Raw genomic sequence first — 18,611 nt, forward strand, 5'->3', positions numbered from 1 at the left:
CTAGACGTTTCCACTTCACAATAACAGCACTTACAGTTGACCAGGGCAGCTCTAGCAGGGCAGACATTTGGCGAGCTGACTTGTTGGAAAGGTGACATCCTATGACGGTGCCACGTTGAAAGTGACTGAGCTCTTCAGTAAGGCCCTTCTACTACCAATATTTTTATAAATGGCGATTGCATGGCTGTGTGCTAGATTTTATACACCTGTCAGCAACCGGTGTCGCTGAAATGGCCGAATCCACTAATTTGAAGGGGTGTCCACATACTTTTGTATATAGGGTGTATGATTTATGTTATATGAAATTGTCTCCTCAATACATTTCACATTGCAGTTCAAAGGCTAGCCTACAAACGCCTTTAGAAAAGGTGAACCGTCTGTTCTACCATTACAATCTGAAGCTCAGTTTATCGTACTATTTACTACTGTGAAGTGTGTCCAGTTAAATGATGGGACAAATGGTCATCTATCCTAACTTGTTGTAGGCCTATAGGCTATTCTGCGAGTAGCCAATGAAACCATCACAGTCAGAAAATGTGAGGAATTTATTCTGCACTGATCATGAAAATTAAATAATAGGATACACAGTATAAGCCTATTTCTAATTATTTTAGCATGCAAAGATATAAATTGGGTTTACACTCTTCTCACTAACCGCAAATGATTGCATCTTGTTACTATATTTCGCCACCTGTTTTTTTTGTTACGAATAAGAGTGTCATCATAATATGCATTTGCACAAGGCTACTACGAGGCTACTCATGCCTTCTTGCAATGCAATACTTCAACCACTAGAAGTATCCATGGTCTAAAGTTTGCAGGAGGATAGGTACATTCTTGTGTGAAGTCCAGTTTTTATAAATGCCAACTTTTACATGAACTGGCATACTTATGTTTTGGGACATATTCTGTGCCCACACAATGTTTATAAATTAGGCCCCAGGGCCTTATTCATTAGGGTGGGGTACAGAGTATTCAAACGTTTTGCAACGGAAAACAAAAACAAGTACTTGGACAAGTTTAGGTGGTCCCTCCCTGTTTTAGTCCTTTTTCTTCTATTTGGTGCCTAATGAATACGACCCCGTCCTTTTCTCCCTCTCTCTGAGCAGGGACGTGGAGGACAGCAGCGGTTATAGCTGAAGACGATGTGATCACGCTGCCCAATGACATCCCCCTGTTCTCTGCAGCCACACTGGGTGTTAACCCCTTCACTGAATTTAGGATGCTCTCTGACTTTGAGGAGCTGAAACCAGGTGTGCTAAGTTCACCATTTCAACATGTAGATGCTAAGCTAGCTGTTACCCATTTTTGCCCATTGTACCCTTATCCAATACCCTTTTCACACTACTGCGTCTAAGCCAAGCAGTGCTATATGATTCTGGCCCTTGTTATACATCCATTTAAGTTGCTGAAAAGTGTTAGGTTCTGATTTTCAGAGTTAAAACTCAACAGACACTATGAAAGCTTCCCAGCGGATCAATACAGTTGCAATAGACAAAAACCTTTTCACACAAGCACTGATATTTAACGCTTCCTCCGAGGCTCCTACATATCTGTACAAACATTGTGTATTTCCTGCCTACACTGTGATACGGGCTATAAACTTTTATTTCTCCCTTAACGCAGCCTGACCTGATCTCAATACCCCCCCTCATAACTAATCCATGGCTCTCTCCCCTTATCAATGCCTGCCACATGTGATCGCTTTAACTACCCTCAGTACATTCCAAGCTTAATTGCCCCCACCATATACTTTCCTCCTTCAGTTGGCCAAGGGGCTATTAACACCAGAGGTTAATGGTTATGGCACCACTCACTCTATTACAACTAATGATTCATACGAATTTAAAGTTCATAATTCCAAACCTATCAAAAGGAACATGAAAGTAAAATGTCAGAGTCAGCAAAGTAGGTTCTGGTTGGCCCAATAGTGTGAAAAGGATACAAGTGAGCTTCAGTCTTTTATACAGAACCTAACCTTCCTTCTTCACAGTACACTATATAATATGTGTATTGCACTGCTCTTTGTATGTGAGTTCATTCCAGGTGACACAGTGATCCAGAATGCAGCCAACAGATGTGTGGATCAGGCTGTCATATGAGATTGCTGCTGCAAGGAGATCCAAACCATCAACGTGGTCAGAGACAGGTAAATCCAAATGGCCAGTTCGTATTCATTAGGGCATGCAACTGAAAATCTTTTGCAACAGAAAACAGAAATCCAGGTAGTCCCTCGACTCCCTCCCCGTTTCAGTCAGATTTCTTTGGTGCCGAGTGAATAGAACCAATGCATACTGCACTAAGCTACATTTCTAAAAGAGAACATCTAAATTAGTGACTGATTAAGAATGTGACCTTTCAGCAGCTGAAGTAAAACTATTTAGGGGGGGGGGGGGAATTCCAGCCCTCATGATAACACTGGGTTATCAGCTGGGAAACTGATATAATGAAAACAGCACTGAGTCTTGTTCTATAACCGGGTTGTTTTAAGTAACCCACTGTCATAATATAGCCCATTACCCTAATAAAGTGATGTCTATGTGTGAGAGAGACAGCTATAGAAACTTCCTTAGAGAGCAGTGATTATTTTAAGCAAGGTTGCGTATTCAAGAAGGCTCGTGTTGAAGGACGGCATGTACTTGTGTGTCCCTTTTCACAGGCCAGACCTCACACAGCTTACTGACAGGCTGAAGGCCATGGGCGCCAGTCACGTGATCAAAGAGGAGACCCTGAGGCGGAATTGATATCTTTTTCAGAGTTGGAGGGTCGGTGGTGACGTATGGAGGGATGGCCAAGCAGCCAATCACTGTTCCTGTGGTAAGACTGCTACTTCCTGTAATACTACCCTTTTCTACCACGTTCCTCTAGGAACTATTTCAACAGACCGTTTTCTCTCTCCCTCTCACAGACATGGTGATATCTTTAAATGCGAATACCTATGGAAACCACTTGTGTGTGTTGTACGTACTTACAAAAAATATATTGTCTGTCCTCTTCCCAGAGCGCCCTGATCTTCAAAAATGTGCAAGGGTTCTGGGTCACCCAGTGGAAGATAACCCACTCTCGGGGTGAGCCAGGAGTATTTAGATACAATACACACACACACAAAATATGTAGGAGTCTGGAGAGACAGGTCTTTGCTCTGCATTCTTCACATTCCATTATGGTGGGTCCAAGCTATGAGTGAGACACAAAATACTTTTAATTTTGTCCCTCTGAATGTCCAGTATCAAACATTACTTTCAATAGCCTGCCGGTATGATGCTTTATAACCTGTTATATGGATGAGTTTCTATAATGTCTTTTATAATATGTCTTTTAATAAACTTAGCAAAAAAGAAACGCCCCATTTTCAGGACCCTGTCTTTCAAAGACAATTCCTACAAATCCAAATTTCACAGATCTTCATTGTAAAGGGTTTAAACACTGTTTACCATGTTTGTTTAATGAACAAAAAACAATCAATTAACATGCACCTGTGGAACGGTCGTTAAGACACCAACAATTTACAGACGGTAGGCAATTAAGGTCACAGTTATGAAAACTTAGGACACTGAAGAGGCCTTTCTACTGCATCTGAAAAACACCAAAAATAATGATGCCCAGGGTCCCTGCTCATCTACGTGAACGTGCCTTAGGCATGCTGCAAGGAGGCATGAGGACTGCAGACGTGGCCATTGCAATAAATTGTAATGTTCGTACTGTGAGACGCCTAAGACAGGACGGACAGCTGATCGTCCTCACAGTGGCAGACCATGGCACAATACCTGCACAGGATCGGTACATCCGAACATTATACATGTGGGACAGGTACAGGATGCAACATCAACTGCCCGAGTTACACCAGGAATGCACAATCCCTACATCAGTGCTGTATATGTTATTAGCACCACTTTAAGTAATCTTTCCTGACAACAGTTCATGGAAAAAATTTCAGAATGGTCATAGATTCCTTGACAACATTATGTATTGTGTACATGTTTATTTCTCCTGCATGGTAACATTGTTATATCCTGGTCCCAGATTGGTTTGTGCTATCTTGGCAACTCCTATGGTTATTACTATGCAAGACAGCACAAATAGATCTGGGACCAGGCTAACGTGGTTATGCAACAGATGGTGTTCTGGTAAAACAATAAATGAATAAATTAAATGATATTGGAGTTGGCTTATTGTAGAGACATTAACGTGACTTTTTCAGACAATAGCTCCAGTGGACATTCCTGCAGTCACAGCATGCCAATTGCACACTCCCTCAACACTTGAGACATCTTTGGCATTGTGTTGTGTGACAACTGCACATTTTAGAGTGGCCTTACATTGTCCCTAGCACAAGGTGTACCTGTGTAATGATCATGCTGTTTAATCAGCTTCTCGATATGCCACATCTGTCAGGTGGATGGATTATCTTGACACATGGAACATTTCTGGGATCTTTCATTTCAGCAAATTAATCATGGGACTAACACTTCGCACATTGTGTTTTATATTTTTGTTCGGTGTAAATCAAAACTAATTTAACACATGATTTAGTATATGTAAAGACAACATTAAATGAAGAATAGTCTGATGGGTGACAATATTAGCGTATCACTTGTGAAGGATGTATTATCAATTGTGAATGATGCCCAGAATGTGCAGTAAGGCAAGAAACAGCACATGCCTTTTTTGCAACTTTTTTTCAAATAATAGTTGCACGCCTCATGTAGCCTAGCCCACAGGCCTATGTGTTTTTACAAGGTTTGTAATCACAACTAAAGTGGCCAAATAACTTCTTAATATTAAGCACCTTAATTTGCTTTGCAACCGGTGTAGTTGTAAAGCTGGCATACATACGTAGATGGCGTGTGAGTTTCAAGTTTGTGGAAGATCATTTTCACCATTAAAAATGCACCTATACAATAAAGCATTACACACAATCGCATTGATTGACTGCATTTAGGAACATTTGCACTTATAGCCTACTGCCATGTGTGCATTGCTGCGCTTATAATGTGAAGAAATAGCCTAATAGTTTATCAACATTTTAAGCTAAGCGTTCTAACCTGTTGCATAAGCCTCATTGCTTTTAAACGTTTTTTTGATGTGAGGGGTTGTATGAATTTGGGCTCTATTGCATCCTACGACTGTCCCAGAGTAGGCTATGTTTGGAACATTTATTTATTGAGCAGAAGGACAAGTTGACCAATAGAATAGGTCCGGGCTCTGGCTGGGCCACTCAAGGACATTCAAAGACTTGTCCCAAAGCCCCTCTTGTGTTGTCTTGGCTGTGTGCTTAGAGTCGTGGTCCTGTTGAAAGGTTAACCTTCGCGCCAGTTTGAGATCCTGAGTGCTCTGGAGTAGGTTTTCATCAAGGATCTCTTTGTACTTTGCTCTGTTCATTTTTCCCTTGATCCTGACTAGTCTCCCAGTCCCTACCACTGAAAACATCCCCACAGCATGATTTTGCCACCACCATGCTTCATCGTAGGGATGGTGGCAGGTTTCCTCCAGACGTGTCACTTGGCATTTAGGCCAAAGAGTTCAATCTTGGTTTCATCAGACCAGAGAATCTTGTTTCTTATGGTCTGAGAGTCTTTAGGTGCCTTTTACTGAGGAGTGGATTCCGTCTGGCCACTACCATAAAGGTCTGAATGGTGGAGTGCTGCAGAGATGGGAGAACCTTCCAGAAGGACAACCATCTCCACAGAGGAACTCTTGAGCTCTGTCAGAGTTACCATTGGGTTCTTGGTCACCTCCCTGACAAAGGCCCTTCTCCTCCGATTGCTCAGTTTGGCCGGGTGGCCAGCATTAAGAATAGTCTTGGTGGTTCCAAACTTCTTACATTTATGAATGATGGATGCCACTGGGTTTTTGGGGACCTTCAATGCTGCAGACATTTTTTGATATCCTTCCCCAGATCTGTGCCTCGACACAATACTGTCTCTGAGCTCTATGGACAATTCCATCAACCTCGTGGCTTTGTCTTTGCTCTGGTATGCACTGTCAACTGTGGGACTTTTATATAGACAGGTGTGTGCCTTTCCAAATCATGTCAAGTCAATTGAATTTACCACAGGTTGACTCCAATCATGTTGCAGAAACATATTAAGGATGATCAATGGAAACAGGATGCATCTGAGCTCAATTTTGGGGTCTGAATACTTACAGTACCAGTCAAAAGTTTGGACACATCTACTCATTCAAGGGTTTTTCTTTATTTTACTATTGGAGGTTAAATAGCACATATGGAATCATGTAGTAACCAAAAAAAGTGTTACATTTGAGAATCTTCAAAGTAGCCACCCTTTGCCTTGAGGACAGCTTCGCACACTATTGGCATTCTCTCAACCAGCTTCACCTGGAATGGTTTTCAACAGTCTTGAAGGAGATCCCACATATGCTGAGCACTTGTTGGCTGCTTTTCCTTCACTCTGTGGTCCAACTCATCCCAAGCCATCTCAATTGGGTTGAGGTCGGGTGATTGTGGAAGCCAGGTCATCTGAAGCCGTACTCCATCACTCTCCTTCTTGGTCAAATAGCCCTTACACAGCCTGGATGTGAGTTGGGCCATTGTCCTGTTTAAAAACAAATTATAGTCCCTCTTAGCGCAAACCAGATGGGATGGCGTATCACTGCAGAATGCTGTGGTAGCCATGCTGGTTAAGTGTAAATAAATCAGTGTCACCAGCAAAGCACCATCACACCACCACCTCCATGCTTCGCGGTGGGAACCATACCTGTGGATATAATCTGTTCACCTACTCTACGTCTCAAAGACACGGCAGTTGGAACCAAAAATCTCAAATTTGGACTCATCAGAACAAAGGACAGATTTCCACTGGTCTAATGTTCATTGCTTGTGCTTCTTGGCCCAAGCAAGTCTCTTTTTATTAGTGTCCTTTAGTAATGGTTTCTTAGCAGCAATTCGACCATGAAGGCCTGGTTCACACAGTCTCCTCTGAACAGTTGATGTTGAGTTTACTTGAAGTAAACTTGAACTCTGTAAAGCATTTATTTGGGCTGCAATTTCTGAGGCTGGTAACTCTAATGAACTTATCCTCTGCAGCAGAGATAACTCTGGGTCTTCCTTTCCTGTGGTGGTCCTCATGAGAGCTAGTTTCATCATAGCTCTTGTTTGTTTTTGCAACTGCACTTGAAGAAACGTTCAAATTTTCCGGATTGACTGACCTTCACATCTTCAAATAATGATGGACTGTCATTTCTCTTTGCTTATTTGAGCTGTTCTTGCCATAATATGGACTTGGTCTTTTACCAAATAGGGATATCTTCTGTATACCACCCCTACCTTGTCATAACACAATTGATTGGCTCAAACGCATTAAGAAGGAAAGAAATTCCACCAATTAACTTTTAACAAGGCACACCTATTAATTGAAATGCATTCCAGGTGACTACCTCATGAAGCTGGTTGAGAGAATGCAAAGCTGCCATCAAGGCAAAGGGTGGCTACTTCGAAGAATCTAATATAAAATATATTTTGGTTACTACATGATTCCATACAATGTAGAAACTAGTAAAAAATAAAGAAAAACCCTTGAATGCGTAGATGTGTCCAAACTTTTGACTGGTACTGTATGTAAATAAGGTATATTTTTTTTTTGCAAAAATGTCTAAACCTGTTTTCTCTTTGTCATTATGGGGTATTGTGTGCAGATTGGGCATTTTTTAATAAGGCTTTACCGTAACAATGTGGAAAAAGGGAAGGGGTCTGAGTACTTTCCGAATGCACTATAGGCTAGTGCTTTTTCTGTTTGTTAGACCTACTCATTTTGTTGGCTGACAAATTAGGCTAAATGTGGACAGTTCTTCTAACGTCTTCAATATGCGCCTCGGAATTCAATAAAAGGGACGCATGCAGTTGCATCCCTGATGTGTCTGTCTTCACTTGTAGCCTACTTATTAGCTGAGATGCCTGTGAGAAGGGCAAGATCACGTGACGGGCATTGGCTAATAAGATTTTAGATATGAGAGAGCCATGTGAGTGAAAGTGGCTTCGGGGGCACTGCAGCCGGGAGGAGGGAATTATAATTATTATATTCAGCCCAAGGGCACAATGGCCACTTTGGCTGCAAAAGGCATGGATTTTTTTTAGAGGGCGTTATGGTGACACAGGGGGGATGCCGCCGAGAAACTTGAGGCATGGTGAGTGAATGAGAGCTTGAAGAAGTGTGTGCAGCCTGCACAAGAAACAAATCATGCCTTTCATGTAACTTTTTTTCAAATCATCATTAGTCGCATCATGCAGCCTTAGAATGTATTAATCTAAACATATAGCCCAGGGTTTGTAACAACTAAAGTTGCATAAATAATTTAGAGTTACGCATATAGGAGGACATGTTTATTAACCGCTCGACAGAATAGCTGCATGTGCGGACTTCCTTGGAAATATTTGAGAAAATATCCTTTCTATTTTATTCCGCCATGTTCAATTGTATTCTTCATACTAGAAAATAATAAAACATAAGGCCACGAAATTCTAAGAAAATCTTGTCTGCTAAATGAACTACAGCCATATTAGTGCCAAACATAAGGACAAAATAGACTACATTTTCTTCATATCATGCTTCTTTAGACGAATAAATAGTGGATTTATTGTGATGGTGTAGGCTATATATATATAGATTTAATTGACTTGTGTAGATGTTCCAAAAGTCTGCATCAGTGGCTTGTAGGCTATACCTGGAAGCCAGGAGATAAACCCATTTATGTTAATTAATGGTCAGTTACCGCGAGACGGCAGTTATTTGCTTGACTATCACCGGCTGACAATTTCATGACCGCCACAGCCCTAGGTCCAACTCGATCTTCAAAAGATTATTAAGTGATTTATTCAAATAGGGACTATATAGAAAGAAATTCAAATGAAACCATTGATCATTCTCGCTACAGTCTACCACAAAGGATGGGCCTCTCTAGAGTATCAAAAAGATTTTCAGGTGGTAGAAATGACACCGATTAACACAAGTTAAAATAAGTCACAAAAAGAGTTTTGAAATCAAAGGTCTTCCTATTAAACCATTTTCTTCTAAATTTTCATAGCATAAAGTACTTTAACAAGCGTGTTACATGGCTGAAATTGAGATGCACAGACTGGAAAATGCCGCATGCAGTCAATCTGTGAATTCTGATTGCTATATTCAAAAAGAGGCATTCTTGACAGATCTGATGTTAGAAAAGGATACATTCATCTATCTGATTAAATAATTCAAGGTAAATGTCCTTAATCGCAACATTTGGGAGAAGAACTCCATAGATTGGAGCAGCCGTTCAGTCCTTTCATTGTAGGCAACCAGTAGTAATGGGTCCATATTTTTGGTGCACATTGAGATCATTAACAGCTTGCCCAGACTATACTGATCACCACAGAGAGAACTGACAACATGGCAACACCAGTCGATGATGCCCTCTCTTTCTCCAGACAATGCTCGTACCTCTCAAAGTCTACCTCTCTAGCAGCACACACGTGGTCAACTCGGCAGTCACTGTTGCATTCTGTCAGGTCGTAGTTGACTGAGTTGAACTCGTAGTACTTCTGCAGGTAGCAGCGGTCGCTGGCCATGCGCTCTACGGCCTGGTGCATGGAGGCCGGGGAGGCATCAGGCACACGAAAGCTCTCAGTGAAGCGGTACTCTTTCTCCCAGCGTGCCTGGGCCACGTTGGCATGGGTCAGGTTCAGGTAGTAGGTCACCATGTCCTGTGGGTTGAGAGACAGATTGGAGACACTAATACCTTTTTCACACTACTGAGTCTAGTTTAGTGAAGTCAAGTCCGAAATGATTTAAAGTGCATTTTACATGGGTCATTCATTACATTTTCATGGGTCACTCATTACATTTTCATGGGTCACTCATTACATCATTAAACACACATTACATCATTAAAAATAGCAATAGGGAACAGCATTGAAGTAAGGGGAACAATGTGGAAAAGAGAGAAGCCACGGCACCATAGTAGCAGCCTAAGCACAGAGCTGCTGTAAATGTGTAGTCATTTTAATCAGCTGTTTTGGCTAACATTGTGTGTTTATTGCTTATATCTGATGGTTTTTACCCACACATTTTGCAGATGGACTGGCAGGTCAACTCTTTTTGGCTTGGCCAGCTACATTTTAGTCATTCAATTTTAGTAGACACTTTTATCCAGAGCGACTTAACGGTACTCAAGTGCACATGGACGGATTCTTCACCTCTGGGATTCAAACCAGGGTTCAATTGAGTAGTCTCCTTAATCTTGAGAGGAATAGGAGATGCAGTGAGGGAATGCAGTCAGTGCTGTGACCGACGGCTCGTTGTGGGGGCCACACATTGTGAAGGAGAACTCCAGTGGCTACATGTCCTCTACAAGACAATCACCAGACTCCATCTCCATCAGCCATCTCCCTGACAAATGTCATCTGATCAAGCCATGAACTGACCTTCTCCATTTTGTTTTTGCTTTTGAAGCGCCTTGACATTTTATTTTATTTTATGAAAAGCGCTGTAGAAGTTTAAGAAATTATTATTATTAAAGCAGAAAATACTCCACAAAGCTGGTAGCAGCAGGGTAGCACATCCAGCACAGTTGTCGACCACATGTGTGCTACTAGAGAGGTAGACAGGAAAGAGCAATGTGAAAAGAAACTATCTGAGCCAGCACAGTATGGTTTGGTTCGGACCTATAGTGTTAATCAGGCAATAATGGAGGAGGCAGAGTGGTAAGATTTTGTTTCTGAGCAACCATTAAATTGACAGATTTGTGGGGCTTTTAAGAAGAGTCCAACGGCTCTTACTTTGACTAGAAGAGTTTGGGTGTCATATTCAAAGACGCGGATCCCAGGGTTGTTGGCTCCGTCTATTACCCCGGGTAAGGTGGTCTTCCAGGGAGTGACACCAGGGGTAAGGAACATGGTACTGATGGGGGAACCTGGGGAAAGACAGTTGGTGAGATACTATAGATTAGAGGAACAAGTACTATACATTGGCAGCACACATACATTTTTCTCTGCATCCAATGTTTGAACAATCATGTTCAAATGTTGAATTAGCCTGGTCCCAGATATGTTTGTGCTCTTGCCAACTCTATTGCAATGTTGGCAAAAGAGCAGAAACAGATGGCTCTGCCTAATGATGAATGTCTTGAGATGGTGGAACAAAGTTTGTAGTATGTGCATCTGTTAAATGACACTGCACCTTCCGAGCTGTAGAACATGCGGAAGCTGTCAGTGTGATGATGGCCAAAGAACTGTCCGATAATTAGAGAGTGATGCTTCTGGATCAGTTCTAGGTAACGTTTGTTGAAGTTGGGTCGAAACCAAGGCTTATTTCGCTTCTTCTCAAAGAACCCTGGTGGAACATGGCCAATGATGTAAACCTAAGAGAGAAATTGGTGTGGGATTGCGATTAAATCATAAAAGGATATCCTCAAAGTCTGTATGCAACATCTGCTTTTACAAGTCTCAGACAGGGCTACCTCTTCATGAGAGCTTGATTCCAAATCACCTCCACTAAATACGAAGAAAACAGGAGTATGTTATCTCTATATGTCTAACAGATGCTTGGCTTTTACTGGCAGAGTTACTAGGCATTTATCTTCTCTTGCAACATAGAGAGCGTGGTAAGACCTTTTCTTTGTTGTTGGCAGCGTCTGTAAGAACTTGGTCTGCCCAGTTGAACTGGCCGGCTGGATCGTCAATGTTTTCTGTGACCTTGTTCTGGTCATAGTATAGGTTAGTGTTGAGGACTACAACCCTGTAACCTGGTCGGTTCAGCAGGTTCTCTGTATAGTATCCACCTATAAAGAATAAAAGGGAAAGACAATACAACTGTTTGGACTGGAGTTGACTAATTCCATTCCAGACTCCATGAACTGGTTTTCCAGACACAGATTAACACTAGCCCTGAACTAAAACGTTGTTTTAATTCATTATTTCAATTGAGCATGCTTTTTAGTCCAGAAGGCTTAATCTGTGCCCCGGAAACTGGCCCCAAGTGGTATACCCCTACCAATATGCACATACTGTATTACCCCAACTACCTCGTACCCCTGCACATTGACTCAGTACTGATATTCCTTGTATATATATTATTTTTTATTTTATTACTATTTCCTTTTTTTATTTAGCAAATATGTGTCTTACCTTTTAACTCTAAACTGTTGGGAATGGCTCATAAGTAAGCATTTCACTGTAAAATCTACACTTGTTGTATTCAGGGCATGTGACCAATATATATTTTTTACTTTACATGACCAGACCTAGGCAGGATCTGTTGTAGCTTACCTGTGCGGAAGGTTATTTGAGACTCTGGTTCCAACCAGCCCTGCCACAGCTGTGCTGTCTGTTCATAGATGTTGTTCTGGACTGGGGGTAGCTGGCTCTTCGGATGGTAGTCATGATTCCCCAGCGCTGAGTACACTTTAGTACCTGAAAGGTAACATGAGTTGATCAATATGGCTTTCACAAATATATCCAAAAGGAAAACAAAATATATTTCAGTTTGGCCCAGAGTGACTTCCCCCTCAAAAGCAATGGAGGTTAGACAAACTTGGAAAAACAAGCTTTATGATGTGGGTGAGGTTGCTGATAATGGAGAGAACCTCCTCTTCTCCCAGATCCTCATTCGGGACATGCGGCGTGTCATCTCTGTGGGGCAAATGTCAGGTTGTTGTAAGGGGCCTCTTTTAGATAAAGTCAATCACATGTGTAGTTTTATATACAGTACATGGGAGCAATTCTCAATGTTCTTCAATGGAACATTTGACTTTAAGAAGGTAAATGGACAAGTAGTTACATTTACACACACACACACACACACACACACAAGGGCTACATAAAATAAATGTTAGTTTGTTGTACCCTGTCCAGACGATGAAATCCGGATCTGGCAGAATGTATTTCATTGCATACACTGTGGAGTTAATAAGGTCCCATGGCGCATCGCAGAGGTAGTCTCCAAATTGTCCCGCACTGGGCACAGGACGTTTTCCACTAGAAGCACACACAAGCTCAGGATTTTCGGTGTGTTTATAGGTTGGGTCCCAGTGAATATCCGTGATGTGCCAAAAGTTTCCTGGAAAAATAAGTGCTGATGACACGCAGATAGATCGACTACAGCCTTATCGAATGGCTTTCTAACAACTAACAACACATAGTTGCATTGTTTTCTATTGTTGATCAGGCTATATATTAAATACATTATTTACATTGTTGAATGTGTATTGTTAGGCCATTTTATGCACTCACCTGACAGCCCCAGAACTTTCCCGCATGTGAAAAGAAGACAGGACAGGAGGATTGTCCGCATCGCAGCCATAGTGACTTGTCATGGGGAAGGTAGACTCACTGGACAGACGTTGCACGCCGTAATCTATGAAGTCATGACTCATGTCCCTAGTTGAATAGCCTAGTCTCTAAAATGAAAGATAAGAAACAGCTGTGTTTAAGGGCTGGGCTGGTTTAAGCTAAACTTATTCATCTCTATATTATATTATGCCTACTAATAGACTGCATATATGGTTCCAAATATTTGTCCAAATAGGCTATAAACTTACATTTATTGTGACCTGTAGCAAATACAATTTGTAACACTAATCAACAACCAAATGTAATGTTTTCTTTTGCAATTTGGTTCCAATAAAATGGAGAGTGTGATGACCCAGCAGTAGAACATGTCCTCTGCAACAGGGACACACCCTTCTCACGCCAATTCGATAAAAAGTGACTTTCGTAGTAGGTTAGGACAGTGTCCGGTTTTGTCATTTGACCGGCAAGGGAGAAGGAAGGCAGAGAGCTCTCTTGTTAGAAATTGAAAAGTGTTGCGGTAGCTTTTGATGAAAAATAACATCAAGACAAAGCAACTGCATTATAAGTGGGATGCACTGTTAAGCGCTATATGCCGTGGGGTTCGTGCTGATAGTACGCAGATTGTGACAGCCGAATGGCGTCCCTTGAGAAAGCAAGAACAAGATATATGTCAGGAGAAGTGCAGTATTATCATAAGGAGATGTATACTTGGAATACGGAGGGGGAAAGAGAGGCAGAGGAGGTCTGAGAGAGGGAGGAAGTTGGTGAGCTTGAATCTGTGAAAAATGGCTGAAAAAAAGGGAGATGGTTTGCTAAAGAAGAATGGTAGAAAGTGTAAGCAGAGTGCGCTGAAGACAGGAGGAGAAATGGAAGTGAATGAGGGTGAAGCATCGGAGGTGGTAGGTGTGGTGAAGTTCTCCTATCCTGCTTAGGGTGACCACATTTAAAATATGTTTGATCTTGCGGAAATCCTCCCCACACCACAGCACAGACAATGAAAGCTCTTACAATATTCGATGATGACATTTCTCTGAAACAGGCTATAGGCTACATGTGCACCACCAAGTCAGAACAGTGTATTCTAAGTTATGAGGGGAAAAGGGACCAAATTATTAGGGTGAGGCACAGCTTACTACACAATGTACACTTAGTATTACTTTCTTAGCTACAGTACACATATCTCCCTGGCATATTACATCATTTATGTAGCAGCATACAAGACATTTTTGGACTCACCTTGTTGTTCTGTGCCCACTTCAACAGGAAGGTGGCGTGGCGGTCCTTCGTGGGAAAATTCTGTCATCAAACTTTGTCATCAAAGTCTGGCATTCTCTGGATTTATGGTGCTTTCAAGACATCTGGGAACTCTGGGGGGGGGGGGGGAACAAGGTTGAATTATGATGTCAGTTATCTTCAAATCAAATCAAATGGATTTATATAGCCCTTCGTACATCAGCTGATATCTCAAAGTGCTGTACAGAAACCCAGCCTAAAACCCCAAACAGCAAGCAATGCAGGTTTAGAAGCACGGTGGCTAGGAAAAACTCCCTAGAAAGGCCAAAACCTAGGAAGAAACCTAGAGAGGAACCAGGCTATGTGGGGTGGCCAGTCCTCTTCTGGCTGTGCCGGGTGGAGATTATAACAGAACATGGCCAAGATGTTAAAATGTTCATAAATGACCAGCATGGTCGAATAATAATAAGGCAGAACAGTTGAAACTGGAGCAGCAGCACGGCCAGGTGGACTGGGGACAGCAATGAGTCATCATGTCAGGTAGTCCTGGGGCATGGTCCTAGGGCTCAGGTCCTCTGAGAGAGAGAGAGAAAGAAAGAGAGAATTAGAGAGAGCATATGTGGGGTGGCTAGTCCTCTTCTGGCTGTGCCGGGTGGAGATTATAACAGAACATGGCCAAGATGTTCAAATGTTCATAAATGACCAGCATGGTCGAATAATAATAAGGCAGAACAGTTGAAACTGTCGGAGCTCTAGAAAGATGCCTGAGTTACCGACTTGGAATTCCGAGTTGGATGACCGTTCAGTTGTCTTGAACTCACTGAAGTCTGAGATTTCCCAGTTCCGAGTTTCCAGTGGTTTTGAACGTGGCAGAAGTCATGCTGGATTGACAGCATGGCAAATGTTGAATGTTTGTCCTTTTAAGCTTGGAAAAGAAACCCTTAAACCCAACTTGGACCACACACCCACTCCACTGAATAGCAGGCTAGTGATGGCTTTGCAATGCTTGCAGTTAGCCACTGATTCCTTTCAAACCACTCAATGTTGAATTTGCGATTTACAACTTGATGTGTAATTTTTATATCCAATGGCCGATGGCCGATTATATCCAATGGCCGTTTTATCTCAAATTTCTCTTCATATGACAAGGATTGGAAAGGATTTGCCAGTAGATTGTCTACTTCATGATGATGACTGCTAGCTTGCTAGCTAAGATTTTGAAAGTATGTTGACATCAGTCCAATCAAAGCTACGGTTTATTTATGTCAACAAAATCCAACACTTCTAGACCGCCTTCAGCTCTTTTGTTAGAAAGGACAGATGTTTTTAGTTTGTGAGATTTATTTTTCCAGATGAAGTCAAGAAAGGTCTTATTGATCTCTTTAAAGTAGCAGGATTTACACATAACGATAATGAGGGGTACACAAAACGAGACAGTCCCTCTGCCTTGGACAGAAGTACTCTCCCAAGTATAGAAAGATCTCTTTGTAGCCAATTATTGAATATATTTTTTGGTTTTCTTATTTTAGGAGAGAAATTCAAATGTTGTCTGACAAAGTGTTTTTTTGGCAGAAGTATTCCTAAATATTTAACACAGTCCTTTACAGGCATATTTTCTATTTCTTTATCATCAGAGTCAAATAAACATAAGATTTCACATTTAGAAACATTCAGCATTAATCCTGATGCAATAGAAAATGCAGTTATAGCATTAAGGGCATGGTCGACCTGGTCTTTGTCTCTTAAGAAAAGAGTAGTATCATCAGCCAGTTGGGAAATGTTGATTTCTTTGTTAAAAATGGTTAAGCCATCCAAATTTGCATTATTCAGAATATCTAGAGATAGAAGTTCCACAACCAAAATGAATATAAATGGCGAAATTGGGCATCCCTGTCATACACTTCTGTTAATACTGAATATTTTGGAAGTAGTAAGGTTTAGTAACATAATTATTTATATCATTGTAAATATCTTTGCGAATTACTTTGATAAAATGTTCACCAAATCCAAAAAGTTTAAGAGGCCTAAAGAGAAATTAATGTTAAATTGTGTCAAAGGCTTTACAGATGTCCCAAAATAAGACAATCGCATCTGAGTCAATTGCATCTGAATAATCTATAAGGTCCAAGACTAAACGAATGTTAGAGCTTATGAGATGGCCCTTCGTAAATCGTGTTTGAGTTATAATGGTATCTATTCCTTTCTTCAATCTTTTGGCACCCCCAATTGTCAATGAGAGAAGGGTCTTTATCGGGCTTCGGAATCAATGAAATAAGGCCATGTTTCATAGTGGAGACCATTTCCCTACTTTTAATGCAATATTGAAACATATTAAAAATCGGGTTTTCTAGTAACTCCCAAAAGTGTCTATAGAATTCAACTGACAGGCCATCAGGGCCAGGTGATTTCCCATTTTTCATTGAATTCAGAACCTCTCTAATTTCTTCAATTGACACAGGTGAATCGCAAACTGATTGGAAATCATCCTCAATCACAGGGACAAAATTCTGAATGTGGCAAATGTAGCTTTCACAATCATCTTCCTGAAATTGCTGTAAAGGGTTTCATAAAAGGAATTGACAAATGATGATATTGTAATGGGATCTTTGCATTAAACATCGTTAATTTTGAGTGCAGTTATAGATTTTCTTTTGTAATTTCTCTTTTCAAGTGCAAAAAAGTAACTAGTGTTTCTTTCCCCCATTTTGCTCTTGACTTTACAAAGGCATCTTTTGCCAGATCCGTGTTAACCTGTTCTAATTCTAGTTGTAAAGATTTGAATACAGACTCCTCTTCTTCAGATAGATTATCTTTCTTTAGAAAACTGTCAAGCTTGCTCATCATCTCTTTTTCTTTAAGGTTCTTCAATTTCATCAGCTCTTTGGCGTGTTTAATGGCTACCACTCTGACTTCGTTAGTCTGAATGCTAGGAGTTTGAGAAATCTTACAAAAAGGAAAGATTTATTTTTATATTGTTAACGCAGTAACGCAGATTTTTGTCCTTCTTCAGGAAACTCATTCGGGTGAAAGTGATTCGAATTTTTGGAAAGCACAATGGGGAGATATGGCCTGTGTAGTGTCTTAACACTTAGTACTTATTTATGTAATAAGAAAGACTCGGAATACAAGCAATTGAACTGGAGCTTCACATTTACTCAAACTAGTTAGTCCCAGAATAACATAGAACAATACTGCGCATGACCAAGGGTGCTCCATCCTTAAAGGGGACATCAGTAATTAACAGAACATAACAGCCTGTTTCAGCCATGGATCAAATAATTCTGCTGGTGTTTTGACACTTATTGACAAGTTTAAAGGTGACGTTCTAGAATCCACATCTTCACAAGACGGGAGATGGGTCATAGTAACTGTTAAACTTGACAATGCTTTTTTCATAATTTGTAATGTATATGGACATAACTCACATGCTTCTAATAAGACCCTTGTTACCCAATTTACCAGGAAAGTACAGGATTTAAGCAACAAATACCCAGAAGCTTTTCTAATTATTTCAGGGGATTTTAATGAAACACCTGGTGCATCTGCTGATCGTTTTCCTCCTAGAACAAGTCAAAACCCTCAAAATAGCAATGTTATCACTACATTATACAAGGATCTCTGTGTTAAGGATCTCTGTGTTGAGGATGCCTGGCGTTATTTCAATCCGGATGCAAAGGGTTATACCTGGACCAACAAAACCATGTCACGTAAATCTAGAATAGATTTATTCATAATTTCCTATTTTTTTGTTACAATTTGTTATAGATGTAGATCATCAGTTGGCTCCTTTTTCTGGTCATCACTTGATTTCCCTGCATTTACAAGCTACTAAAAAATCAGAAGGTACTCGAGGATACTGGAAATTAAAAAACACACTTCTTTAAAGATTACTACTCTCATTGAAAACATAAAATCGTTAAGCTAAAGATATTTTTGCAAGAAAAGACTTGGGTCATGGAAGTAGATGGGTGTCCACATACCGTGTAGTGTATCTCTGGGTATGCTTAGTGCGTCTAGCAATCTCGCATGTTCATTAGTGTAGCAACCAAACTCGTCAGAGAATCTCATTGGACAATGGATTTCGCGGCATTTCTGT

At 40.9% G+C, this 18,611-nt stretch overlaps 1 protein-coding gene and 1 long non-coding RNA gene across 3 annotated transcripts; one reads left to right on the top strand and one right to left on the bottom strand.

Annotated features, from left to right (window-relative positions):
* The first annotated feature begins 1,707 nt into the window (after positions 1-1,707).
* On the top strand, positions 1,708-3,570 carry LOC115105700 (uncharacterized). Its single transcript, XR_010461227.1, has 3 exons — positions 1,708-2,149; positions 2,660-2,817; positions 3,002-3,570. It is a non-coding gene; the product is annotated as an uncharacterized LOC115105700 (long non-coding RNA).
* smpdl3b (sphingomyelin phosphodiesterase acid like 3B) lies at positions 3,425-14,890 on the bottom strand. Of its 2 annotated transcripts, XM_065010420.1 has the most exons (10): positions 14,519-14,890; positions 13,223-13,389; positions 12,836-13,049; positions 12,525-12,622; positions 12,260-12,403; positions 11,603-11,772; positions 11,172-11,352; positions 10,772-10,905; positions 9,435-9,697; positions 3,425-6,557 (listed from the first exon to the last, which is right to left on the bottom strand). In XM_065010420.1, exons 2-10 carry the CDS (start codon positions 13,290-13,292, stop codon positions 6,353-6,355), a joined length of 1,479 nt encoding a protein of 492 aa, XP_064866492.1. In that variant the 5' UTR covers positions 13,293-13,389; positions 14,519-14,890; the 3' UTR covers positions 3,425-6,352. The 2 variants fall into 2 exon arrangements, with proteins under 2 accessions (XP_064866492.1, XP_029483879.1); XM_029628019.2 differs by lacking the exon at positions 3,425-6,557 and having other exon boundaries at positions 8,325-9,697; positions 14,519-14,873.
* Positions 14,891-18,611: the final 3,721 nt, after the last annotated feature.

Source organism: Oncorhynchus nerka, linkage group LG3 (assembly GCF_034236695.1).
Source record: "Oncorhynchus nerka isolate Pitt River linkage group LG3, Oner_Uvic_2.0, whole genome shotgun sequence".
NCBI classification, from domain to species: domain Eukaryota; kingdom Metazoa; phylum Chordata; class Actinopteri; order Salmoniformes; family Salmonidae; genus Oncorhynchus; species Oncorhynchus nerka.